Source organism: Mauremys reevesii, linkage group 3, assembly GCF_016161935.1.
Source record: "Mauremys reevesii isolate NIE-2019 linkage group 3, ASM1616193v1, whole genome shotgun sequence".
Taxonomy (NCBI): domain Eukaryota; kingdom Metazoa; phylum Chordata; order Testudines; family Geoemydidae; genus Mauremys; species Mauremys reevesii.
The window spans coordinates 103527388-103555230 of NC_052625.1; the positions used below are offsets into that span (position 1 = coordinate 103527388).

General features: G+C 42.0%; 1 protein-coding gene across 2 annotated transcripts; it reads right to left on the reverse strand.

Annotated features, from left to right (window-relative positions):
* Positions 1–2838: 2838 nt before the first annotated feature.
* On the reverse strand, positions 2839–26780 carry PEX3 (peroxisomal biogenesis factor 3). Of its 2 annotated transcripts, none has more exons than XM_039531900.1 (12): positions 26708–26780; positions 22042–22173; positions 20187–20268; positions 15937–15980; positions 13534–13658; positions 11346–11412; positions 11190–11244; positions 10729–10897; positions 7809–7879; positions 6452–6574; positions 4163–4259; positions 2839–3674 (listed from the first exon to the last, which is right to left on the reverse strand). In XM_039531900.1, exons 1-12 carry the CDS (start codon positions 26778–26780, stop codon positions 3591–3593), a joined length of 1122 nt encoding a protein of 373 aa, XP_039387834.1. In that variant the 3' UTR covers positions 2839–3590. The 2 variants fall into 2 exon arrangements, with proteins under 2 accessions (XP_039387834.1, XP_039387835.1); XM_039531901.1 differs by lacking the exon at positions 26708–26780 and adding an exon at positions 26280–26477 and having other exon boundaries at positions 3591–3674.
* Positions 26781–27843: the final 1063 nt, after the last annotated feature.

The following is a 27843-nucleotide window of genomic DNA, read 5'->3' on the forward strand; positions in this document are numbered from 1 at the left end:
GGAGCCCCAAAATGGTGAGTAAGCACACAGTCAAGTGTGACTGATAGTACAGCCGTGAAACAGTCCTCAGAGTTTCTGTGCCTAAAGGGAGAGCCAACAGCGGCAGGGGGCCCCTATACTGAACACTGTCCCCACATTTTCCACAGGAGTTCATCCTGGAAGATATCTCACTGCTGGGAGCAAGGGAGAGTCTTCTACTGCAATGCGGCTTCTGCCCTGGCCCATATGCAGCTTGCCTGTGTGCAGCACTGGTCCCCCTGCCTCTCAGTTAGCCTGACTGGGACAAGGACCACAGTGGCTCTCCCAAGAAACCTGCGCAAGTGCATTGCCGAAATTCTGGATGAGACCTTTGAAGAGATCACTGAGGCCGATTACTGTGATGTGAGAGAGCACATCAATGCCCTATTCCACATCTAGGCATGCATGCAGCCCTAACCCTCCTCGCCCCAAGAGCCCGCAATGAATAACTTCCTTCCCAAAATAAAAGCTGCTTACTGGGAACCTCCTCTGGTGTCTGTCCTTCCCCAAGCACCAGCTGGCACGACTGGCTACCTTCCTCCTGGCTTGAGAACAGCTCCTGGCTGCAGGCATCTAGGGATTCTGGGGTGTCTTCTTCTGCCTCACACCCTCGCTCCCGCTTTGCTGCTCCTCCTGCCTTGTTGCACTGGGCTCTGAAGTGTCCATTGTGGTCCCTGGAGTGGAGGTGGGGTCGCCCCCAAATATCATGTCCAGCTCTTTTAAGAAACGGCTGGGTGCGGAGGCAGCACTGGAGCGGCGGTTTGCCTTGTGGGCTTTATGGTAGGCATTCCACAGCTCCTTCACTTTAACCCTGCACTGCAATGCATCCCGGTCATGTCCTTTGATATCTGCCCTAAGGTATAGTAATTCCTACGGCTGTAGCGCAGCTGGGACTGGACAGCTTCCTCCCCGCAAACACTGATAAGGTCCAGCAACTTGCCATTGTTCCATACTGGGGCTTGCCTGGTGTGTGGAGGCATGGTCACCTGGAAAGATTCACTTAGTGCACTCCACACCTGGCTGAGCAAACAGGAAGGGATTTTTCAAAATTCCCAGAGAATTTAAAGGGTGGGTCTGACGGTTGGTCACCTGAGGGCAGGGCAGTAGAGTTCAAAGTGATGACCAGAGTGGCTAGAACAGGCATTGAGAGACACTTCTGGAGGCCCATCAGAGCGCACTATAGGACCAGGGCTTCCATACTGGCGCCCTCCAGTGGGGGTGCAGCAAATGTTATTCCTCTCGCCGAGGTGGAGTACCAGCAGCTGTGGCTGCGGAGTCAGAGCACTCTACGTGCCTTGCCACTGTGGATTGGTAGTGAGCTAGTGTGCCCGGGGCTCCTTTATTGCACTGTTACTTGCAAGTGTAGCCAAGGCCTGAGTCTAGCAGAATCTCCATTGCTGCAGGTTATTGCTATGAGGAGTATGGCTAATTTTTAAGCGTTATGGAGAACTTGTGCAACACATCCTTTCACTATGAAAGGCACACCTAGTGAAGGATATACAATAGAGCAGAAAAGATGTTTCTAGAAATATCTGGACCTCTGCTGCCTTCTAGGCGCATGGCTGTCCTTTCAGCAGCATTGAGTCCCCCCAATAATCACTTTCAACTCACTTTGAGTATTTAGCAGTTCCAGGTTTAGCCAAATGTTGCTCTAAATAGCACTTGTGGGAGGACGCCATTTAAAAGTCATTATAATCCTCCCTTTCTCCTGTGGCATGGGCTGTCCATTTATGATGCCCTTTATCTCTTCCTCAATACCCACTTAACCAAATGGATGTAGAGATTTGTGTTTCAGTGAGTAGGAGGCCATGTGCAGCTGTGACACCAAAAAGGCCCAACTGGCCAATCAAAATTGATCTTTGGGTACTCAGTATCTGCTGTCCTATTCTTAACAGGACAGTGGTACTGAACATGGTATAAGTGCCTAGGCAGAATTCTAAATCAAGGAAGAGATTAACTAGGCTGTTCTCACAGCCTTCAGAAGAGTCAAAGTCCACTACAACTTGTTTTGTCAAAGACATCTGTAAAGAAGCTTCAGTGCCACATTTCATTTCTAGAGAGCTAGGGAAGTTAGGACAGTAGTAGCCTCTATCTTACTGCAGAAATACTCATTATCTATATTCCATTGTATATCCTACCCTGGGCAGAAATCCTGCAAAGAGTTATGCACATCCATAGCGTTACATACTGAGTAGTTGCACTAATTTTTAATAGCAGTACTCACAACATATAAAATTAAGCACATGCATAAGTCTTTTCAAGATCAGGGCTTTAGTCTGGCTGCAAGTAACATTAGACTAGGAAAAGCATGTAGGTGTAAGTATTTCAAGGAGCTCCCATAGGTGAGGAATTTAACACAAAATCTTAACTAAATTTCACATGTAAAATTATCTACTCTGTAAAATTTAGGAGATTGTGAATAGGAGCAGGCCTGAATTACAAAATCTGCACTTCTGCTATAGTGATGGGCATATTAAAAGTCTGAGTGGGGAATTGATGTTATGCATCTGTGCTGTGTGTTCATTTAGCTATTCTTAGAATCAGTAGGGTTGCTGTAGTTTCTCTTATTTATGCTGATTGGGTTTTTAAATAAGTGCGTGTGGACTTATAAATCCATATGTACATGAAAATTGCTCTCCAGTAGTCCCACTTTATAGGCCAAAGAGTTATATTTTTCTAGTCTTTGCAAGTTTCTGCAGGAAACTAATGAAAATGAATGCAAGACTACTATAATATAGAGAAATTTATTTTGATATATGTAAAGTTTTAAAATGGTGGTCTATTTAGGTATAGACATTCTTTTATGTTGGTAAAGTTATTGCACACAAATTTTACATTAAAATTCTTTATTGCAATACAGACAGTGTACTGGGATCAAAATTAATACAAAGTAAGATAAAATATTTACAAATGTGTACATCGATAGCTGTTCAGCAACAGCATAAACACAATAGACCCTCTAAAAATCAATGTATTCTAAGTCTTCAGCAAGAAGGCAAGCACCCAGAACTTTGGTCAGGTACCTGCATCAGTTGGCAGAGACTTTGTTTTTGCCTCTGGAATATTAAATCCTCCAGGATGGCATTTATAGTATTGAGGAAAGGAGGGTTTTTTAAAGTTTTTGTAGGGGAAGGAGAGAGAAAACTGACTTCACCCATCTTACTGTCTGTTGCAGTTTCTAGAGTTTTATGATTAGAGATTGCTTCTTCCAAAATTCACCACATCTGAAGCAAGTCAGTTTTAATAACTGTAGGTATCTTAATATTGGCCTTGTGTATAATAAAGGTAGTTCTAAATGAGTTAATTAAATACAGCTGAAACCTTCTTAATGCAAAGTCTTAGTGAATAGTAATTCTTCCAACAAGAACAAGTTTTTAATCAGGTGTTGTAAGCAGGATTCTATTATATAAACAATAGCGGGTGCATCCCCAAGTATTTCAATAAGTGTATTCTTTCTGAAGGTCTAGCAATCCTATGCCATTATGAAATTAACCCAAATCCTTAAATTCCCTCCTGGTATTCACAAGGGATGTACTATATAAAGACATGATCTGTTCCTTTTGATGCACAGTTCACTTTTCTAATTGTTGAGAAGTACTAAAAGCTTCATACACATTAGCAGCAAAGTCTTTCATTTGTTCCATCATCAACAAGTCCTGGAAGAAGATGGAAGTAAAAAATAACTAGTTTAAAAAGCATCACCTTTTCTTGCTGAAGTACTTTGTCATGCTTAACATGTGTGAGTCTGATACCAGAAAGTGTTGAGTTTTTTACTCAAATATAAAAGTTTGTCACATTTGAAAACCAAAATTGTGATCAGAATCGCCAAAGCAGTCTGATCAAGAGATCAGTCTGCATTCCCCATTTCCCACCATCCTTCCCTTCTCGCCTGGTCCCCCACCCTACCTCCCCACTGACAACAGCAGGTGGCAGGGATGAGTGAGAGAGAGAGAGAGCTTTTTTTTGGGAGAGGGAGCCTTTTCTTAAGTGGCACCAGTTGTTTCCACTTCTTAAAAGAAACTGAACTAAAACTCATCACATGAGAATTGGGCAATATAGTTTTGATATAAAATGTTGCATTTAACAGTGAATATTTTAGCAGACTTGGGATACTTTTAAGATAGTAAGTACAAAGGCTTCTTACCTGAATAAAGTGACTAGGGGTTTCACTGCACACTGAATGGATCTGTCCATTTATGATGGGTATTATCTTTGCCAAAGGAAGACTGACACTGGAAAGACTAGAAGGAATAAAAACACATAAGAGGCAGGCATAAGCTCCCTTTATATATAGTTTTTGCAATATAAAACTCTTTGGGATAGCTACAACTCTGAAGAAGTCACTTCCATTTCTTTTACCCTTAAAAGAGTAAGTTTCAGATTTCCATTGTGTGTGGTTTTAAGTTTACTTATTTGTTCTTTATCAGGTTTTTTGTTAAAAAGCACACATATAGAGAAGAACCACAACAAGCAGCAACTGGTCTGTTGGTGACTGTATTCCATTCAACAACAGAGGTGTGTCACATGTAGCAAGAACTATAGTTCAACCAAAGTTTGTACCGACTATATCACTAGCGACGTGTCAGTTTGCACTCCTATCCTCCTTCCAAATACTACTGGAGGGTAGGATAGATGGGAAATTAATAGCAATAAAAATATTACAGTAATTGTATTAATTTAAATAAGTGATACTTAAGGGGACTATCAAGCATTTTAAAATAAATCACAGTTCTGCTTTTTTGTTACTGACAATGATCATCTGTTTTTCTCATCTGAAAATCATTTTTTAGAACTAGATGAGTGTAGCATTTTCAGATAAGATGTTTTGCCATTGATTTCAGTGTAGCGAGGATTTCACCCAAAAAGTACACACCTTTCACTTTCATCTTACTACTAAATATAACAAAGGAATAAAGCCCCTCCACATCCCCCTTTCACGGTCAGCCTCAAAGCTCAATCCTGCACTGAGGCAGATCTTTGTAAGCAGATACCTGTACACATGTAGAGCCTCACTGAAACCAACTGGGCTCTCACTAGGTGCAGGTGTTTGCCTATATGGCCCCCATTGCAGGATCGGGGCATAAAGAGTGTGTTATAAGGGAAGTGCTATTAAGTTAAGCTCCCTTGGAAATGCCCACAATCTATTCTGTTAAATATTTCAGCTATAAAATGACCCCATATTATTCTGTGTTTATCCTGTGGGGGTTTTTTGAAATTCCACTTTGCCTTTCAGCATCCACTCTTCCAGGAAGGACCTATTCTGTATTAAACACACTCCAATTATTGTACAGTGCTGTGTACTCTGACAGTATTATACATGGAACATAGTTCAGAAGGGGTTAAACAAAGCATCTGGAATCAAGGAGTGAAACTTCATGTCAGAAAGAGTGCTAAAACAAAGCTTTGTAAGGAGGATGGAGTGTGTTAAGAGGTAGGGGATTAAAACAGACAATGGAGTCACAACAGGGGTGAGTCTGGCCCAGTGGCTAGGCAGGATAAAAGGTAATAATTGGAGATATACCAATCTCCTAGAACTGGAAGGGACCTTGAAAGGTCATTGAGTCCAGCCCCTTGCCTTCACTAGCAGGACCAATTTTTGCCCCAGATCCCTAAGTGGCCTCCTCAAGGATTGAACTCACAACCCTGGGTTTAGCAGGCTAATGCTCAAACCACTGAGCTATCCCTCCCACCTGTAGGACTCTGAACTCAGGGTTTGTAAAAACTATTGCTAAAATAATTATAAAAAAAATAAAAAAGCAAGCAGTCTATTAGAAGAGGCACTAGACTCCAGATTTTTTAATAGCTCATTATAATAATACACCACGCAAAAGAAGAACTTCAGGATCTACAGGTACTAAAATAGCATGTATTCGGTGGGGGAGAGGCATGGCAACTCCTGACTGACTTTCATGCCAGTTATTGACAAGATCTGAAAATAGTAAGTAAAACAAAATGAAGAACTTGTCTGCCAAAACTAACTCTCTTTTCCACCCAGTGTGTTTGGTATTTTCCCTGAAGTATCACCTCCCATTGTTCCAATAGTTGCTACCAGCAGAGTAAATTCTAAATAAATCAGAATATAATTAGTGAGGCAGCATGCTCTAGCAGACTAAGCACAGGATAGAGAGCCAAAAACTCCGAAGTTCTAGTTTTAGGTCCCACACAGCCTGCAACTGACTGTGTGGGACGTTAGTCAAATCACAGCTTATACTGCTGTTTTCTAACCTGTAAAATGGCAAAGGTAGTACTTCTCTACCTCACTAAAGTGAGTAAAATCCAAGTTTCTTTACGAAGTGCTATAATTCTTCTCATCACCAGTTACTTCCATTTATACAGGGGCCTTGGAATCTATTACCATTTGCAGAGTTTACTATGAAGTCAAAAGCATAATCAAGACAGAAAACACATAAAATACCATCAGAGTAACATTTACCTATTTACAGAGCCACTCTGACATAGGTCCTGTTCAGTGGGTCTAAAGAACTCTGCCATATTGTCCAATAGTCGACTGAATCCTCTGTTTAAACATGTGCTCAAAACTCTACTAAAATCTGGACTGTAACAAAAAAAAAAGTTTTAAAAAATTACTGTTCTGGTTCCTAAGATGTAGTTCTTCACATTTTAAAAATACACCCATAGGCACCCCTCCAACTATATGGATGTGTATCCCATAAATTAAAGGTTACAATAGAGAGAAAGGACTGCTCATAAATTCATCTTCTTCAGCTCACCAAACAGATGGCATTTGCAGCATGTCCAGAAGATTAACAAGTATGGGTTCTGGCAGACCCAGGTTCCAAAAAAGGCACAGAACACCATGCCAGCAGTTCCCTCTCATTTCTATTGAGACAATTCCACCTTGAGCACCAGTGCTGTTCTCAATTGTGGCAGTACACCACAGAGAGACCAAGTCCCAAACCATTTAGGTCTTTACAGTTATAACCAACACATTGAACTCCACCTATAAGCTGAATAAAAGCCAGTGCAGATCAAGCATTTCTAAAGCATTTATCACTAATCTAGGAAAATTAGAACTTCAATAATCATTAGTTAGTGCTAAGATACTGTGGTGATAGGCGCAATAAAATCCCCAAGATCTCTAGATCAATTAAAAGAACAGCCTGCCCATAGTTCAGTGCATCAATGTTCAATGTCAACATTTTCAATGCAAAATCCCTCCCTTTTATAACTTCCTTGTAAAAAAACCCAACATTTAATGCACTGTTAAAACCCAGCATAAAAAAGTGTCAATTGGAATCCATTTAAAAATGGACTCTGAAAAAGAAAATTAAGCCCAAATTTCTGCACTTTTACATAAGGGTAAGAGTGGAGGAAAGCCATGGATTTCAGTGAAACAACTCTGGACTTACATTGATCTAACAGAGAAGAGAAGTTGGCCCAAGTTATTACAGAACCAGAATGTGAGGGGGGAAAAAGACCTGTCATTGCAAGATTATTTCTAGCAAGTATATTTTCTAGTGATGTGTCTAGTAATGTTTACAGTGATTGATCAGAATTTTCTGTTTTTAGAAGCTAAAGCTTAGTTTTTCAAAAAGGCCCAATGAGTTTGGTATTCAAATCCCACTGAATCTGAGCACTCAACCCCCTTAGGCACTTTTGAAAATGGCAGCCTAAAAGCCTTTAGCTCATTAATTTTAATATATTGTTAATAATTTAAGGGTCAAATTTTATGAGGGGAACCACCACCACCACAGGTACATATATGAAAATTGCAATTATGATAAAGATTTTAATGCTAATACAGATTACAGCACAGGTTATTGCTATACCTTTCCAACATATCTCTGGTTTCATTAAGTAATTTAATAGTAGCAACATCTCTTTCTGTAAGTCCACAGGCCTAGAAAAAGCAAACAAAACATTCAATTTAATAGGAACTCCATTAGCAACTGGAATACAGTTAGACTACAAATATAACGGTGTGGTTTTGAAGTCACTGTTGCAGAACCAGGCTGGTAATACACATGACCTAGCGTTCATTTCAGAAATTTAGTAAAATGGGAGTAAGTGACCCAGGGACCGCTTGGTACCAACTGGTAGAGTGCACAGAGGGTGCAAAGTGCTTTACAGGGATCCCCTGGGTCAGAAATCTGTAGTTGACTGATGGTGGCATTTGAGATCTCTAACAAGAGCCAATAGTAGCCCGCTGGTTGTCATCATCATTGCAAAATGTATGTACAGATATTTATGGAGCTATATTGAAAATTATATTCGCAGTGTCTTGGAATTAAGGTAGGTCACCAGAAAGTGACATATCTCAGAAATGCACCTTTCAGGCAAGAGGCAAGACACCTATCTCCATGGCCATTTGCATTTTGTGTATTATATACCTGCATGCATAATGAATCAGGTGCGGGACTGAGAGCCTGCAAAATCTACAAGAACAAACAAACAGCAGGGAAGGTGTCTGGTTTATGAATAAAGACAAAGGTATCTCTCTTCCAGTATATCTTGGAGTGCAAGAAGACATACCAAATCCTTCACCTAGGAAACAAACTGACTGTTCTAGTCTCATGAAAAGTGTTGCAGTTAGCCTGTGCTACAAAAATTTTGGGTGAGCAATACTTTATTAGACATGAGAGTATCATCTTAATTAAGTCTAGGCACTAGAACATGTATTATGATTTTATTTTATATGTAACCATTTGTTTCCAATACTACTGCTTGCTGCTACTTGAATCTCTATGCTTTGTTAAATAGACTTATACTGTAGAACCTCAGAGTTACAAACACCAGAGTTATTAACAGATCAGTCAACCACACACCTCATTTGGAACCGGAAGTATGCAATCAGGCAGCAGCAGCAACAAAAAAAAGCAAATACAGTATAGTACTGTATTAAACATACACTACTACAAAAATAAAGGGTAAATATAAAAAAGATTGGACAAGGTAAGGAAACTGTTTCTGTGCTTGTTTCATTTAAATTAAGATGGTTAAAAGCAGAATTTTTCTGCATAGTAAAATTTCAAAGCTGTATTAAGTCAATGTTCAGTTGTAAACTTTTCAAAGAACAACCATAACATTTTGTTCAGAGTTACAACCTCCATTCTCAAGGTGTTCGTAACTCTGAGGTTCTACTGTACTTGAGTTCACTATAAAGATATCTAAGCGCTGTGTGTAAAACAGAGTGGTGATCTGAGGTGGAAGTGGTAAACTGAAGTGTAACGTTTCTTTGAAGGAAGCAATGGATTTGTACATACTGCGAGCGTCCAGTGGACCAGGGGCTGGACACTCCAGGGAGATGCTGGGAGATCTTCGGAGTTGGGGTATGCCAATCACTAATCTGTAGAGTGACAGTGAGGCCAAGAGGGCAGTGCTTGTGTTATCAATGGCCAGTGGGGTTGGGGAGCTGACCCATGGCAAGCACAGACAAGGCTTCCTTGTGCTAAGGATAGGTAGCCTCACAGTGAACATCCCATGAACGACCAAAAATAAGGGTGCAAACGTAAGAGCAACAGGGAAAGGGGAGAGAAGTCAAACCAAAAATGTAATACAATAAAATCATTGTAACAAATGTTCAACTGGAAACCAAGTTTTAAATTGTGATCATCAAGTCTCCTTATAATTTCTGTTTGCGCAGAAGCATTCACTAATTTTATCACTGCGGTTTCCTTTCAGAAAGTTTACTGGGAAACAGAGTAACTTAGCGAGATATTCTCTACTCCTTAGCCCTCTAAAGTTGAATAATTCAACACGTTTATATTTAGTCATTTAACACGAGATGGGGAAAGTTTATTCCTTAAAAGTAGTTTTATATCAAGTTAAGAGCTGAATCTCCTCTCAGTGTGAGATGTGGATTACATATGTAACTATGGGTAGGTCTATACTTACCTGCTGGGTCGACGCGTAGCGTTCGACTTCTTGGAGTTCGAACTATAGACGCGATAGTTCGAACTCCGAACGCGCTCCCGTCGACTCTGGAACTCCACCACCGCGAACGGCGGTGGCGGAGTCGACGGGGGAGTCGCGGACTTCGATCCCACAGCGTCTGGACGGGTGAGTAACTCGAACTAAGGTAGTTCGACTTCAGCTATGCTATTCGCGTAGCTGAAGTCGCGTACCTTAGTTCAACCCCCCACCCTAGTGTAGACCAGGCCTATGATACTGGCAAACTTCAGGAAGTTTGAAAAACTGTTTTAGTGAAACAACTGATTGCCACTGAAGTTTTCTTCTTCTCTCTAACCTTTGTTTCTCCATGCTGGAGGATGAATCATAGAAGATTAGGGTTGGAAGGGACCTCAGAAGGTCATCTAGTCCAATCCCCTGCTCAAAGCAGGACCAATCCCCAGACAGATTTTTACCCCAGTTCCCTAAATGGCCCCCTCAAGGACTGAACTCACAACCCTGGGTTTAGCAGGCCAATGCTCAAACCACTGAGCTATCCCTCCCCCCATCGAGAGGCGCTGCATTGGCCGTGAATCGAACATGGGCCTCCCGTGTGGCGGGCGAGAATTCTACCACTGAACCACCAATGCCCTGCTCCTAAATTGAGATTAGAATAAAAAGCAAGTCTGCTTAACTCTTCTAGTCTATTAATTACATTGCCTAGATTAAAGAAACCAGGACACGTGACTTAATGTGAAGTAACTGGCATAAGCTCTCATTAAGGGTACAGTTACCATGCTACAACAATAATGTGGTGCACGAAATAGAACAAAAATGATGCATATAAAATTAAACAAGTACCTGGGTGGCTAATGGGTTTTCTTCATCTGGCATCATATAATGACATAACAGAGATCTAGAGCCAATCTTATCTGAGTGGGACAAATCGTTATGCTGTTCTATCAACTTTCTGATTTCTTTAAGTTTCTGCTCCAACTCCAAAAGAGACAGAGTATGTTTAAGAGAAACACTGTGGAAATAAAGGACTAAAATGTTAATTGCAGAGTTGATAACACACATTTCATTTATCTGCTTGTGACAAAATTACATTCAAACAACAACAATCACCATATTTAGATATTGATCAACCCAGAAATCTGTTGCAACAAGCTAAGCCTGCCAATGCACATTAATAGATAAATCAGGCATTTTCAGATACTATTTGCAAATCATAAAGTTTCCTCATTTTAATATTTTTACCCCCGACACACTATTTGGAAGCAACCACCATGGAAAAGATGGAAAAAAACAGTCACCTTTACCTTCCAAACACTTTCTGCACAGCTTGTTTAACTACAGTTATTAACTCAGTCAGACCTATGGGCAGAAAAAGGGTACCAAAAATTATTCAAGTCTCATTTGTTGAAATATTGCATACAATGGCATGATATAAAAATAGTAGTTTACAAGTGTCATACCATCTCCTAGAAGGTGTTGAATACTTGATAAATATTGCTGTTGGACTTCAGGGGGAGCTAGAGGTGTCTGTAAAGAAAAAAAAACCAATTTAATCATGTGCCAGCCCCTAGTATAGATTAATGAATGAGTCCTCCTCCTTTGCTTTCGTGCAGGTTATAGTCATTTCTGGATGTGGATTTTCCTCTCCCAAGTTCTTCCAACACCATAGGTGGGTTTCCCCCAGATCCCTCTAATATCATGCATGGGCTTCCCCAACTCTGCCTCACTGGTGAGGCACCATCTTTCTTCCAGACCTCAGTAGTTTCACAGCATGGAACCGGGCAGGACAAAGACTTCCTCAAAGGAAAATTGGTAAGAAGAGCTAAAAATGTCTTCTGCAGCACATCCGTTCTTTAGCAGGTCATTGTGCAGAATTGCTCCTAAGCCTTCCTCTCCCAGCCTTGTGTGTAGCAATTCTGCACAAGCCCAAGCAAAAGATGGGAGCAGTCAATCTAATTTAGCAACCCCTGCCCCACTGGGGACTCTGAGGAACAGCAGGACTGCTCCTATGTGTCCTAGAACACCCAAGAGGAGAACCTCCAGAGGAAATCAACTCAAAGAGGAGCTCACAAGCAGACACACTGGAGGTGGGAGATGACAAGTCTCTCTCAGCCATTCCCCCTTCTCCAATAAAAAGGAGACCCTTTATTCAGGCTATGACTTCTGCTTCCTTCCATCCTAAAGGATCCTTTTACTTGTCCTCCAAAAAGAGCTTTCTGCAGGCAAGCTCCCTGATTTTTTCCCTCCACTGTATTGTAGGGATGACTTCTGCATCCCTCGTTCACCCTTTCTTCAGATAGAAATTTTTCTGAAGAGGGGAAGCTAGAGTTGGAACCAGCCCGCTCTCCACCTTCCTGCTCCTCAGATAACCTCAGGAAAGTCACTCTCATGGAATGGGGTAACATCAACTCAAGTCTCACAAAAGCCTTAAAAGTCTCTGTGGTGAAACAAATTCTCAGGACATGAAGCAGAGGCCATCTGCTTTGCTCCAAGGCAACCTCTCAGACTGGATCCTGCCAATCCACTCCACTGCTCGGAAGATGGCAGAAACAGAGAGTGCTTCTTCCTCTATGCTCCCCTGCCCAAAAACCACCTCAGATTTTACCAACTGGACCCTGACTTCCACCATCTCTGGCCAGGGCCGGCTCCAGTGTTTTTGCTGCCCCAAGTGACAGGGGGTGGGGGAGTGGAGGGGTGCTGCGATCGGTGGCAGGTCTACCGCCGCCGCTTCATTTTTCTGCGGCAATTCGGTGGCAAGTCCTTCCCTCTAAGAGGGACTAAGGGACCCACTGCCAAATTGCCGCGGAAGAGCTGGATGTGCCACCTCTCTCTGTTGGCCGCCCCAAGCACCTGCTTGCTGTGCTGGTGCCGGCCCTGTCTCTGGCTGCCTTACTGGAAAGTGGATCCTCCTAAGCCCCCAGGCCTGTCTCTAGAGGCCACCATGTCCCTTCATGACTCTGGAAAGGAAGGTGGAAGGAGCTGTTAACAATACAGAGGAGCACTCAGATAACTATTAATGCCCACATCTCATGCTTTTAGAGCAGCCATCCAGTAGCTCACTGAGATCTTATCTGACACCCTAGTTGGATCCATTTGTCCCTGCTGGTGACAGCCACGACACAGAAAAGAAAACCAAATCTGCTACCTTGCTAGCTGTTTTCCATGATCTAGAAACACCAGTAAGAACATCCAGCCAGCAAGCCTCAAGGGACAACTGGAGTCAGACAACGTGACTAGATAGTCAGTGTTGTAATTAGCCAACCATAATTTTTCTTCAGTTGTGGGAGACTGTAACTTGGGGCAGCCTCCCTATATGCTGGGAGGAACTAGTCATGAAAATCCTGCATCTGGATTACTTACCACAGGCTGATTTGTCCATAACCCTCTCAGTTTGGACCTGTGTTGCTCAGAAAGGGTGTTAGATAAGGTTATTAATATTTTGTTCAACCTAGTTTTAGGGGTTTCAAGCAACAGGACTATCACTACTTCCATTGAGAGACTATTCCATAGACTAATACTAGAAGAGTTCTCATACCCCGCCCCCCTTATTTCAGCCTAAATTTTCCTTTCCATAATTTCATCCCAATATTCCTGGTTATACCCTTTCATCTCTCACTGAATAATTTCTTTCCATGAATAAATACTTACTGTGCCGTTTTTGCAGATTGCCGCATTATCCAGGTAGATGTAACCACCAATAATGTTTAATTGGACTCGCAGAAGAACTACAAGCATACACGTACTATACACAGCTACAATGCTTCTGGTAAAACCTTAAAGAGCATAAAGGAAATAATTTTGAAGTTATATCACTAGGAGGGCAAAGGGGAGCATTCTCTGGAGCTCAATAAGTATCAACTTTCATTTTTACAGTCATTTTTTCATGTCATTGCTTTTCTTAGATCACACACCCCTCAAAGAAAGTTCACAACCAAGATGATCACATAAGTCTAAATATGTACAGTAGTGATAGCTAAAATGCTTAATAAAATTCACAATCATTCACTGTAAAGCAACGTGCTAAATTACACTATTAAAATAATTTGCAAAGAGAAAAGGTACTGCGCACGTTACCTGACCTATATGCCCTTCCAGCTGATCTGTTTTATTGGGCTAATTAAAAATGCAAAATAGTGTGTTGTATTGAAAGTTCCATTCTTCATTAGGCCATGGAAACAGATTTAGAACACTATATTAGACTTCATCATGCATTTCAGACAAAGGCAGCGTAACAAAGAGCCTGCTAACTACCTACGGTAGGGGCTGATATTGCTTAAGAAAGGAAACGGGAACCAGCATTGGCACTGGAGCAGCCAGCCCCTAGCAAGAGAGGATGTCTGGATGGAAGGGTAATGAGGCAACTAGGCGGTAAGTCTGCTTCAGTAGCAAGCAATATGAACATGAGAAGAAAAGGACTAGGAAACAGGGAAGGAGGAGGAAGGGACCAGATGGACAAAGTAGCATATATAAGAGAGCGGTAGAAGAGAGAGGAACAGAACCAACAGGAGTGGAAGATGAAGCAGAGAGAAAAAAAACAGAACAACACATAGTAGCTAGGAGTCAAGAAGGGGTGTTCAACCTTGGCCCAATGGTATTTCACTGCACAACTATTCAGCTATGTATAAACTATGGCATCCTTTCCTTTCCCTCTACCCCAAAACACATACACTGATGAAACAAGGGGCTCCGATGGTATGATTGGTTACTACAGAACTTGAGAAGAAAAAATCAACAGCTGATAGCACGCTTCTCTCAAGTCGGTGGAGAAGTTTTGCTACTTAGGGAGTATGCCATCACCGAATGCCACAATTGGTTATGAGATAGTGCATAACCAAGGCCAGATTTGCATTTGGAATGCTATCATATTGCCTATGGAGTAACAGAGACATCTAAGCTATATGTCTATTGGACAGTCGTACTTATAATGCTTTTATATGGTTGTAAGTCACAGGCAACATATTGCTGTCACATTATGTAACCTGATTAGTTTTATGTGCTCAGTCTTCAGTTTGTTTGCAGGATGAAATAGTGGGACGAGATTCCCAATATTGGAATCCATAATCACTGTTTGATGTCTGGCACTGAAGGCATGCTCAGAAAAGTTCAGCTGCCTTGGTCGGTATTTTATTCGTCGGCCAACTCAATACACAAGGCCATACTTTATGATCAGCAAAAGCAAGGTATCCAGTTTCATGATGGCAAGTACAAATAATATAAAGATACACTAAAAAACTTGAAAACATGTCAGATTGACCCAGCAACTGGGAAGCAACAGCCCATGTCAGAGCAAGGTGGCAGCAGTTTTGTCATGTTGTCATTAACTGCTTTAAAGCAAGGCACCTTAATACCTTATGTGAAAAATCCGAACACCATAGAGGAAGGATACAACAGCTTGCCCTGGTCACGGACAATCTTGTTTGTCCCACATGTAACTGTGTTTGTGATTCTCACATTGGTCTGACCTCACATATACGTGTTCACCTACAGCATTTGCTGAATCCTCATATATCGACAATGACATGAGACTCGGTCATGAGCCTGGGCTTCAGCAAAATCAACAGCTGATAATATGTACAACTGGCCAACATTTTAGTAGCAATGATGTATTTTTTTTGTTCGGGTTCTTATGCTGCACCTATTGCAGTAGTTTCTGAGCACCTATTTTGGAGATTTTTCACAATGGTGCAGAAGACGTGGCATGCATATTTCTACATTGTTATTCCACTCTTCTCAGATTTTCATGAGGGTCTTACAGCCTTCCAAGACTCAGTGAGATACTTCAGCTTGGCCTCTGACCCTATGACTTTCCAAAGAGATACAAAACTCTTATCCGTAGCACCTTTCTGTGATGGTTTCTACTGTATAATGTTGCTATGAAGTGTAGTAGAATAGTGACTATATAAACAATATTTGCCAAAGCAACAGAAACCCACTCCTTTGCACTTAAATGGATATGTATATTCTAAAAGGAGAAGGAAAAAAAAAAGGATTTTTTTTCAGGCTTATTATGCTACAATAATATGTACATAAAAATCTTTCATTTTGACTTACTTATTATCTTTAAATCCTCCCATATTTCTAACTTGTTTGGTGGCCTGTTGGGAAAGAAATAATGAAAAATATTAAAAACATTTACATTCAAAAAGATACTAGAAAGTATTAATGAAATGAAATGAAATAACAGTGCTGCAAGATAAGTTTATATAACTACAATAATTATTGAAATTAAGTTTGTGTCCACCATCATTTGTTTGTTGTTCAGGAAGAAGTGTGTCTATAATAAAGAACTACAAAATCCTGGAGGGTTTTCAGAACAACTTTCATGTACCAAATTAATTTTTTTGGCAATCTGGATTCTGTAGCTCTATTATCTGGTCTGAATTTATAACCTTAGTGAGTCACTATTTAAAGAGAAAACCCTGATGATACAGAAAGTGGTTTTGGTGACATGGGCCCAGATCCTATCATTTGTTTCACACAGACAGACACCTACACCCACCTGGAGCCCCACTGACTTAATGGGGCTCTGGGTGGGCACAGTGCACTGCAGAACCAGAGTCTCAGTGGTCCTATTCCTTCTTCCAAGTCCAGCCACTGCCAAGTTTGGCTTTAGGGAGCACAGTTTTTTAAAGACGAAACTGAAGCTTGAAAGATGAAACTGACCAGCTTTTCGTATTTCAGCAGACTTACTAAGGCATGGCACCATCTTAACACACTGAAATATCAGAGATGATGATGTATCCTCTGGGACATCTGTGGAAAAGAAAATGCCACCCCCACTTTTTTTTTTTTTTAAACCAGGCATGTTATCCCCAATGTCTTGGCCAAATTTAACCCTTATTTATAACCTTAATTCTTCCTCATGTAGCCATGCTTATCTTTAAGCACTGCGGATACAGAATGGCTGTTGCGTTTCACCCCAGAAATGACAGCATTTCAGTGCTGTGTGAAATGATCCCTGACAATAATGTGGGAAGAATTTTGTAATTCCTTGGTGTGAAAAGTTACATAAATATCACTGTTTTTATGTAGGAAACAATGATCTACTCTTGAGGCAGGCTGCAAGAAATTCCAGTAAAATAATAAAATTTAAATTATCATTTTTGATCCCCAATGAACTGTTCTTCACGGGTCTGGCTCTCAACACTTCTGGGCATTTTCATCCTTTTAGAAGAAACACACAGAATTTGGTATTTGTTTAAAATATCAATCAACTGCTCAGTTCTCTAGTAGAAATCATACAACAGACTGAATGAAATATAACAGGCTATCAAATCTATGACTTTGGTGGACATATGGAGACACACATTAAGGAAGAGACAGAGGAATGCTATGGCATATGTAACTGCAACTCACACTTACTTTATTCTGTTTTGCAAAATATACCAACTATTTAAAAAACTATGTTTTAAAAAAATTGAGAGAAAGAAAATCCTACATAAAATAAACCCACACACACTAGAGCATTCCTTTAAGCCAGCACATTACAGGGCTTGAGAATATACTTGTCTATTTGTATATAATGAGTACAAAACTTTCCATGCCAAATGGGATGGGGAAGAGGAACCAATGCCATCAACTTTTGCAGAACCTGTTTTCATCTAAATAGAAAAACTGTTTCTCGAGCTTGTGATTATAAAGATAATCTTTCAGTGGAAACTGATGTGGTCGTTTTAAGTCTCTGGAAACACCTCCAATATCAAGTAACAGAAGAGTGAAAACTGACCAGTCATGTCAGTTTGCACTGTTGCTACTCAGAAGCCATAATTAGCAGCAGAAGCAAGCACTGGAGTTGTTCACAAGGGAAGACACTGTAAAAGAGTAGCTTGGAGGATGGGAGGTGTTGAGCAAGGAATACAGTGGCAGACCACTTCCCTGGTCACAACAGCCAGGATTGTGCTGGTGTGAGAAAGGAGACCAAGATGGAAACAGAATACTCTTGCTCCTATCTGATATTTCTTCTTCTCAGAGTCAGTTTCCTAGGAAGACTGAAGAATATTTTTCCACCACAATGCTAAAAAAAAAAAAAGTGTCCAGCTTTTCATATTTCAGCAGACTTACAAAGGCATGGCACAATCTTCACACTGAAATATCAGAAAGATGATGTATCCTCTGGGACATCAAGAACTGAAAGCTCCATTTCTGCTCCTTTACATGGCACAAGACAGTAGTGTTAGGAAACGGTGGTCCTTTCTATCTGCCTGCTATGTACTCTCTTTCCCTCCTTCAGTCAAAATGACCACTCGTGGACTAAAGAAGTTTGATCCATCTCTGCCAGAGGAGAAGGTTAGAAAGCATCCCTGAATCTCTGGGCAGAGCCCAAGAATACGTAGCTACTTGAAAAACTCTAGCTTTATACCCAATCCAGTCAGTTACTTCATCTCATGATCTGTCTCTCCACCAAAAAACAAAAACAAAAAACAAACAAACAAAAAAAAACACTTACAATCCTATGTCCAAGCAAAATGAAATTCAATGCTTCCTCTGCACCAGTGAGCTAAATGGAGGCAATTGATCAGAATGTACCCTAACCTGCATCATGATCCCAAAAGATTATTCATGCTTGCAAGCTATTGTACAGAATTCCTGATGATCTTAATATCTGTGACCTGGCTACCCAGCTCTATCCACAAGAGATTAGCAATTACATGTAACATCTGAATTCAGAAATTTAGATAAAAACAAAACTACCTTACTACCTGGCCTGCCCTTTCCCACATCCACTGCCACTACATGAAGAAAACCAACTCCATTCACCAGCGTCTCAGAGCTCACTTACATTCTGACCTGCAGGCTTATCAAAATAATCACCTATTAGATAAAACAGATCAATTTTGATTCAAGAATACACACTACAGTGTATGACTTCACCTACCGTGCATCTTTGCCTTAAAGCAAAGGACACCCAGGGCTGTAGCCAAACTTGTTTTGCTGATTAGTTCAGGACATAAACCTGATTGATATGCATAATTAAGGGACTCTGTAATTTACTTAAAATTTTCTTCAATACATTTCCATTTTAAAATCATAGTTTACTGTGACAAAATTACTGATTTAATATGATGTATAAAATTAACACATGAGCACTGAAATAACGTAGAGTGTTTTTCACTGTTTTTTGGCAGCTAAGAACTACAGTTAAGACTCTGTTAGAACATCTACTATCAGTCAATTTCTTAGGGACTGATAACCATTTTAAATAGCATTAAAAATTAGCAACTTAATATAACTAAATAAGACAATGACTGGTTAAGCAGATCATTAAGGCTGAACTATTGAAAAAGACTTTCCAGTTGCTTTAAAAAAAAATTAAGTTGCTGTGGTGAAATTTGGAAGCTACAATGCTTTCTCTGTAGCATTAATGTAAGTGACAGCATCTTCTGACAGTAATGAAGGGATTGGATAGGTCCGAATTGGCTATGTGCTATGTAGTTTTTCCCTTCTAGGTCACTAGTTCCAATACACACCAGATCAGATGTAAAGAAGTCATTGCCACCTGATGGCTGTTTAGTAGCCTAAATTCAATGGGTTGGGAATATCAGCCACAAAAACCACCACCACGATTGGTAGAGGTATGTCCCTAAAACTGTGCATTACTTATTAGTGAAGAACATGCCCCCTACCTGTTCTACTTTAAATTCATTTCTAATAGCTCACTTCTTCCACGAGATTACAATTGGAAAGCTATCATGCATACTTTTCACTTTTCATGCCTGACCTTGATAAGATTACAGAAATTTACAAATTCAGTGTAAGCAACTCATTGAAAAGACACACTGTCCTGTTTCACATGGGGCCTGATTCTGTAAGCAATTCCTCTGCAGGAATTCCACATGATAAGTTCTTGAAGCTAGAGCTCTTAGACCAGTGGTTCCCAAACTTGTTCCGCCACTTGTGCAGGGAAAGCCCCTGGCAGGCTGGGCCGGTTTCTTTACCTGCCGCGTCTGCAGGTTCGGCCGATCGCAGCTCCCAGTGGCTGTAGATCGCTGCTCCAGGCCAATGGGAGCTACTGGAAGCGGCGCAGGCCTAGGGACTTACTGGACGCTGCTTCCAGTAGCTCCCATTGGCCTAGAGCAGCGAACCGCAGCTGTCTTAGATTAAGTGCAGTAGGCCAAAATAAATAATCATTATATTGTGATATAACGAATACCATAATAGACTGTTGATTCAAGGGTCTAGAGAATCAAAATCTCTCATGCTCTTTAAATTGCAAATGCATCACTTAAAGCCCAAATCAGGGAAAATTTGTTACTAAAAATCACTTTGCATAGTTTCTAAGACAATCTACAAAACATTCTTACCTATTTTTCAGTAAAGATGTGAGGCTTTCAGAATTCAACTGATGCATTAGGGCATCCTTCAGTGCTGGAAGCATTGACAGCACTATCATTAAAAGAAAATAAATTGGTAAACAAAGAAAAACAGTCAGCCTAAGTGTGTCCACCCTCCTCCCCTCCAATAGTTAAGAATATTTATTTTTGTTTCCTAATTTACAACACACCCGGTAGGCACGTGTGACTGGAAGGAAGGACAAGATACACAGAAGAGGCTGAAAGTATACCACAGCATGACCATAAGACCTAAGGTTTTCAATCATAGTTTAACAAAAGCAAACAATAATTCAATAAGTCTTGTGGAAATCAAACTGGGGTGGCCACTACCCATCTGTTACCACTATTTTTAGAGGTTAAGGCACGTCCTTTTCAGGTTACATCAAAAAAGAAACATTGCAGTCAAAGATCCCAGAGGAAATCGGTAGCAGAGCACGGAATTGAACTCGGGTTTCCCAAATCTTAGGCTAGGACCCCAACCGCTGGGGCATCTTTCCTCTTTTTAGCTGATTCACAACTGAATACTGTACTATGACACACAAACTACCAAATACATAGTTCTTAGGGCTTAAATTATTATAATTTATGCTGCAGTAGAATTCTAAGTATACCAGGTACTTTACAGACATAAGAAAACAGTCACTGCCTCAAGGAGTTATGTATCTGAAAGAAAAAAAAAACCTGAAGGAAGATAATAGAACAGAACCCAACCCAAACAAAGTGCTCAGGATGCCAACTTGCACACAAATTGTTAGTGCCACTCTTGTGTGTCATTATTTTTACATACAAATAGGAGAGATCTAATGATTTGATATATAAAATCTTAAAACGTATATTGTAGCTGGCCCAAAACTAAAATTTGTCTTTCTTCAGTGGAGAAGAAAACACAGCTTGTTTCCAAAGAGGAAGGATGCTGCATATCTGCGAGATCTGTTTTATATTTAAAACAAGAAACGCATAAAAGGGATATTGGGAGCCAACTTCTTTTTATCTTTGAAGATCTCAGCGCCAAATTCCTATCCTGTTAGGAGGAGGATAAAATGAAAGACAGACATGCACAGTATATAATGATAATGCACATAGAAAGAAAAAAACCCAAAAACCTCAGAGATAGTACTTAGGTTTTATTTATCCTGCTCATCCACCACAACTAATTTCCTCTATACAGTCAACCCAGTACTATGATTCTGTTAAGTTAAAAGGAAGTTCAGACTGCTTTCCAAGCACCCTTGATATCCTCAATCACTTTCAGCAACCCAGGGTGAAAAAAATAAAATGCTGCTCCACGCCTGTGCTATATAAATAACCTTGAACCACTTGTGAATAAATAATTCCCCATCTCTAAGCTATAGATTATGTTGTAATACAAGAATAATCACCACCACCTTAGTGTTTCACCTTTTTACTGGTCTATCTTCAAAGTTAGGGAATTATTAAACTGCAAAGTTTCTTACTGGAGGTACTAAAGGTTATCTGCCAAGTAATTCTATGTAACAATGAGAGTTTGTTTATATTATTACTCTTGGTGGCTTGCTGTAAATCTATCCACCCCTTTAGTTTGGCGACCACTTTATTCTTGAATAAGATACTGCTTAGGGACTTTAGAGAATCTTGATCCTACAAAAACTGTAATCTATCTATATTATTATAGATCCCAATACTACTATTTGAACTATGCCTTTATAAGACAATTATTCAATACTGATGCTTCTGAGTTCTAACTAGCTGCTGTGTTAATTTTCTCCTTCCGTATTGTGGGTTTAAATATATTGTATAAATCCCCAAAGGATTCTTCTCATCAGAAAAATGTATTTGCTTGCCTTACCTGTCATATTGCAGGTCCTCTGATTACTTTCAAAATGATACTGCCTTCGTGCTTGGGCAATATATTCAGCTGCTTCTCTTTCTTGGATTTCTTTAATTTTCCTCTGCCCGTATTTTCCCAGTAGGTAGACTCCTATAAAGATATATATTTTTTTAAATAACAAGCAGCTTTACAAAATGTCATTAAGCTCCTCCTTCTTCTGCCCCTTTGTTCTGTTTTACTACCGACCTCTCTCTATCTATTTAACAAAACCACAACATCATACGCTTCTTCAAGAATCTGGGTCTCAACTATTTTGGGTGGAATTTTTCCATAGTACTATTAAAAGCTGGAACTTGAAGTTGAAAATAAAATGCCAGACATAATGCTTTGAATTTATGGAAGAAATCTTCCAAGCAGAGATTCCTAACAATTTGACAATGGGGCTTTTGGTGCTACTGCAATACCAACAACAAATATTTAAAAAGACTGGAGAATGAAAAGCACACAAATGCAAGAGTGTGGTAGAAATAAAGGGTGAGTGAGAAAAGTTAAATGCATAAAACCCAAAGAAAGGGGAAAGAGAGAGAGGGGAAAAAAAAAGAAAAGAAAATGGATAGCTCAATTTTAGACAAAAATATTTTGTTTAGATATGGGCCTGGTAGCAAAAAAAGTCAGAAATAAATTCCTCAGCATCTGAAAGTATAGACGAGTCCTAATATACAGCAGTGATATTAACTCTCTAAGCTTCTGCTCAAGCTGCGCAGCGCTAGCGCTCAGCGCGCGCAGCGCGCCGCAAAGTCAAAGCGCAGCGCGCAAAGCGAAAACAGCGCCTCCGCTCTCTCCGCTCTCCTCCTCCCAGTGGGAATGGGGACAGGCGGGCGCGCGGAGCGGCCAGGGGCTGGGCTGACTTCACTGGCTGGCGAGCGCCGCCAATTTGCAGGCAGCGCAGCAGTGTTTTTTTCACACCCAGCTGCAGCGCTGCAAATTTGCAAGTGTAGCCAAGCCCTAACTGGGATGAAAATCACAAGGGCTATCAACCACTTGTGGGCCTGGTCAACACTAAACAGTTAGGTAGACCTGGCTATGTTATTCAGGGTGTGAAAAATCCATGCTGCAGAGCGACACAGTTAAATTGACATAATCCTGGGTGTAAACAGTGCTAGTCAAAGGAAAAATTCTTCCATCAGCCACGCTACTGCCTTTTGGGGAAGTGGATTACTTACACTGATGGGAAACCCCTCCCATCACTATATGGAGTGCATCCATTGAAGAGCTACAGTGGTACCACTGTAGCATTTCAAGTGTAGACAAGCTCTTATTGGCTTCAGGGGTCTGCTATATACAACACATTGAAGGATCAGCGCCTAAGACACCCAGCAGCTGGGATCAAGAAGAAATCTCCCCTTACCTTATAATATTGTAGTATGGTACAACTGGCAGAGGACATTATACAGGGGTTCACTGTCCACTGAAACATCTAACACTGACTAATGGCAAAGACAAGATTCCAGACTTCAGGGGTACTCCTGGACTGTTCCTGCTATGTTTTTTTTAAAAAGTCTCTGAGCACTTGTTTCATGTCATGACATTGACAGATATAAATAACTTTTCCCCAACTGATCAATGGTTAATGTTATTTTTATATTCATTGTACTTGAACTTGGACATGACCATCACCTTAACCTTAGAATGTTGAGATTTCCTAGACTACCAGCCAAATTGATGTTTTGGAGGACATATATGTATCTAAAGCATTCAGGTCTTTAATACACTGTTTTGGAGGTATGCAAGTCCTACCAGAGTACAATTTTTTTTGTATTATCACCGCTACTACCATAAGCATCACTGCTATTTGACCACATACTGTGTTTTTCTACACTAATTCTCTTTATACAGCTCTTCTCATTGAAGAGAGAATCACATAACAGTACCCAGAACAAGTTTAGATATTGACTCAAAATTCCTCTTGATGCTACAGTGCACTTACAAAGCTGTAAATACAAATCTACACTTTTTTTCCAACTGAATCAAGATTCACAGACTACAAAGTAAATATTTGAAAGAGTAAGCAGGTTACTACTATAAACCCAAACAGTATTTAAATGTTGCTCAACGCTGAAAATCTTTAGTCAATCTAGCTATCTTTACAGTAAAGATATGAGCCAGCCCCAGTGTACCCCACCATAATATTTCTGTGCCATGTCAGGGGCAGAGATAGAGTTAGGGTGTAAGTTGGAGTCATTTTGTCAAGGGGTTCCTCGGACACAGGTTCCTCCCTCCCCCTGCCCCACCAATAAGCAGCTGATTTTAATATTCAAACTGCTCTAAAACTGACCTGCGCATAGTGATTGTCTGTCCTTAAAACTGGTGTTTCACAAAAGAGGCTAGGGGTTTTAGGAAAGGGAAAACACCCACTGAGATAAGTGGGTCAGTTCACATGTCTCAGAGCTATTATGTCATGCTGTATTCATCTCCATGGGATGGTCTGATCCGCGCCCACCCCTAAGCACATCCTATTGAGATGAAACACTTCACACCTCAGTAATCCTCCTATATTGCAGATTCCCCTAGCTCTACCCTATTCCTGAAGTGTGGAATATGAAGTATGGGGCTCCCATCCACTCCCCCTTGCTCTCACCAGCAGGCAGATGTGCTCCTCATAGCCCACAGGTTATCATTTTATTTCCTTCCCATGGTCCTTACGTTCCTACAGGTACGGGTCTGTTCGGCCCTAATCTTTAGATCTGACTCAGACCCGAGCCTACCTGGCCCAACCCTGAGAGGGCTGAGTCATTTGCTGATCCGACCCTGACCCATTCCCCCAAAACTGAGTCAGCCACCTCCTGTCCATAGGGTCAGTGCCGCAATGGATGCTTGCATGAGTGGCTGTGTGACTGGCTCCTGCTGTCTGCCACCGCTTGTTGAACTGACTCCTTCACAGTCTCTCACTCTGCACTACAGGCAGCTGGCAGGAACGGGGCAGGCAGTCACCACTGTGCCAACCCCACCACACCCCCAGAGGGTCCAGTTTTTTTCCCAACTGACCCAGCCCCAACACTTGTAGTCAGGTCTGTTGGGTGACAGGGCTCTATTATGGGGGGAATAGAGGAGCCAGGAGGAAGGCAGAGCTGTTAGTCAAGTGGCTCTGAGATGCCCTCTTGGGATGAGGCCCAGGTACAGGCAGCAATAGCTCTGAGATGCCCTCTGGGAGCAGGGCCTGCTAGATCCAGCTGTGTCAAAGCTGGCTCAGGTACAGCTACGCTTGCTGCAATCACACCTCCCAAGAGCAGTGTAGACATGCTCTTTGTGTCCCAATCTGTCTTGACAGATGAGGTCTATCCTTCCAGATAAATATAAAGCACTGTGGGGACACAACACACTGGTACAGTAGAAGAAACTGTTAGTGTTCTTATATTTGACCACTTGCTGCCAGGTATTATCAGCCCTTAACCCTTGTCTTAAGGACTCCATCTGGAATATCATCCACACTTACCTCTGCCCTGTACTGTACTGTTAGGTACACTACCAGACTAGCACAAATCCCCACAGCAGGAACAGATTATTGTGTGTAACTAAACTCTGTATTTCGTGGTTTTCAAACATTTAAGTATAGGGGCATTCAACATTCTGGTGGCATAAATGACACTGTCTGTCAACCGGGTTAAGTAAGTTTTGGGACTGGAGCTAAAATGAGCGCATGCGGTGTTTTTATCAGTGATGGCAAACGTGCATTTCAGCTAAATACATAGCTAGCTTACTGAATTATTGCAACAGTTAGTACCTGTAAGGATGATACAAACCATGTAATGGCTTTCCAATGTTGCAGTATGAATTTTGTTAAGCTGTCATTAAAAACTTAAATAATTCAAGGTATGTGTTGCACAGCCTAAAAATTTGGTAATATTGTTTGCTTCAGCTGATCCTCTTAGTTTCCCCACCAGCAATAGGGGGATCATGGTCCTTGGTAACATTTTAGTAAAACTCAATCACTGTGAAAATAAACATGGAACAGGAGGGAAATATTTTAAAATATGAGTTGCCTCACTGCTACTGTGCCATCATCCTCTCCATATAACCACAAATAATAATTACCATGTAAAAGCCAGATCTGTCTACTGTGCTTTTTAAAACCATAGATTTTGCATCCCAAAATTATTCATAATTAATCAATTTAAGTTATTTCCCCCCAAAAAGTTATATAGGAACATGTAATTCTCTTACTCAACCCAGTCACAAGATTATATTTTTAAAACTACCTTTCAAGTTCATCTTACAAAAGGTTTTGGGCCGCACCAATTACAAGGTGTAAGCTTCTCAAGAAAGCCTCGGACAAGGAGCGGAGAGGAAGCATTTCCACCCTACGTACGCAACGATGATTTCTCTGCGATAGTCCTGAAGCGGGCGCGCAGGGGCTCCAGGCTGAGCCGAACGGCCTGGCCAGGGAGGTGGCGGATCCCCCCCCCCAGTCCCTCGCAGGGGGCGCCGCGGGGGTGGGACTAATGTTTCCCGAGCTGGGCAGGAGCCTCTGCACCGCCCCTGGGCGCCCTGATCTGAAAGCGCCCCGCCCCCAGGGCAGGGCCCAGACACACACACGGGGCACGGCTCTAGGGGGGGGGTCCCCGCACCTGCCTCCTACAAGGGGAAGGGGGCTGCGGGAGGCCGGGGCCCGGGGCGGGTCACTCACCGCCCAGGAAGGTGCCCAGGAAGAGACATTTCTTCTTGTGGCGCTTGAGGAAGCTCCACAGGGCTCCCAGCATCCTGCCCCTGGCCCAGCCCAGCCGCCCCCAGCCGGCCCCGCGCCTGGACCAGCCAAGAGAGGCCGCCTCAGCCCCGCGAGTGCCGCCGGGAGGGGCGGGCGCGCAGACACCGACACGCCCAGGCCGCCTCCCCGCGGTGCCGCCGCCGCCCGGCTCCCCCGGAAACAGCGGCGCCGCGCGCCGCGTTCCGGGCCCGGCCGGCGGGGGATGGAGGAGGAGGCGGTGGAGCGCTGGATGGACCGAGCCCTGCGCATGGTGAGTGCGGGGCCGCCCGGCGCAGGACATGGGGCTAAAGCCCCCAGGGCGCAAAGGCTGGAGAGCGGCGTTTGTTGTTATTTGTAGCCCCCGGGCACGAGGATCCTCCCGCCTGGTCCCCACCGTGCTAGGCGCTGGACGGAGCCAGGATAGCCCCCGGGTCCCTGTCCCATGGAGCTTACAGTCTAGTCCAGGGGTAGGCAGCCTATGGCACAGGTGCCGAAGGCAGCATGTGAGCTGATTTTCAGTGGCACTCACGCTGCCTGGGTCCTCGCCACTGGTCTGGGAGGCTCTGCCATTTAATTTAATTTTAAATGAAGCTTCTTAAACATTTTAAAAACCTTATTTACTTTACAGACAACAATAGTTTAGTTATATATTCTAGATTTATAGAAAGAGACCGTCTAAAACTGTTAAAATGTATTACCGGCACGCGAAACCTTAAATTAGAGTGACTAAATGAAGACTCGGCACAGCACTTCTGAAAGGTTGCCGACCCCTGCTCTAGTCGGTACCTGTTAATTTCTTGAGAAGCCCAGCGGGGGTTGCACTGAGCTAGGAATCTCTGCAGGGAAAGCTGCACCCCCTTATAACTGAGTTAAAATAGAGAGGCAAGGGGGGTGTGTGCGCGAGGTCAGGTAATATCTTTCATTGGACCAGCTTCTGTTGGCGGGAGAGACAAGCTTTGGAGTAACGCTGAGCTCTTCTTCAGGTCTGGGTTAAAAGACACAGCTGGGGTTAAAGTGGTGCAGCTTTGTGCCTAGACTGGAGCTGGGGCACCAGGGAGGTGGGCTCCAGCACCCAGGGC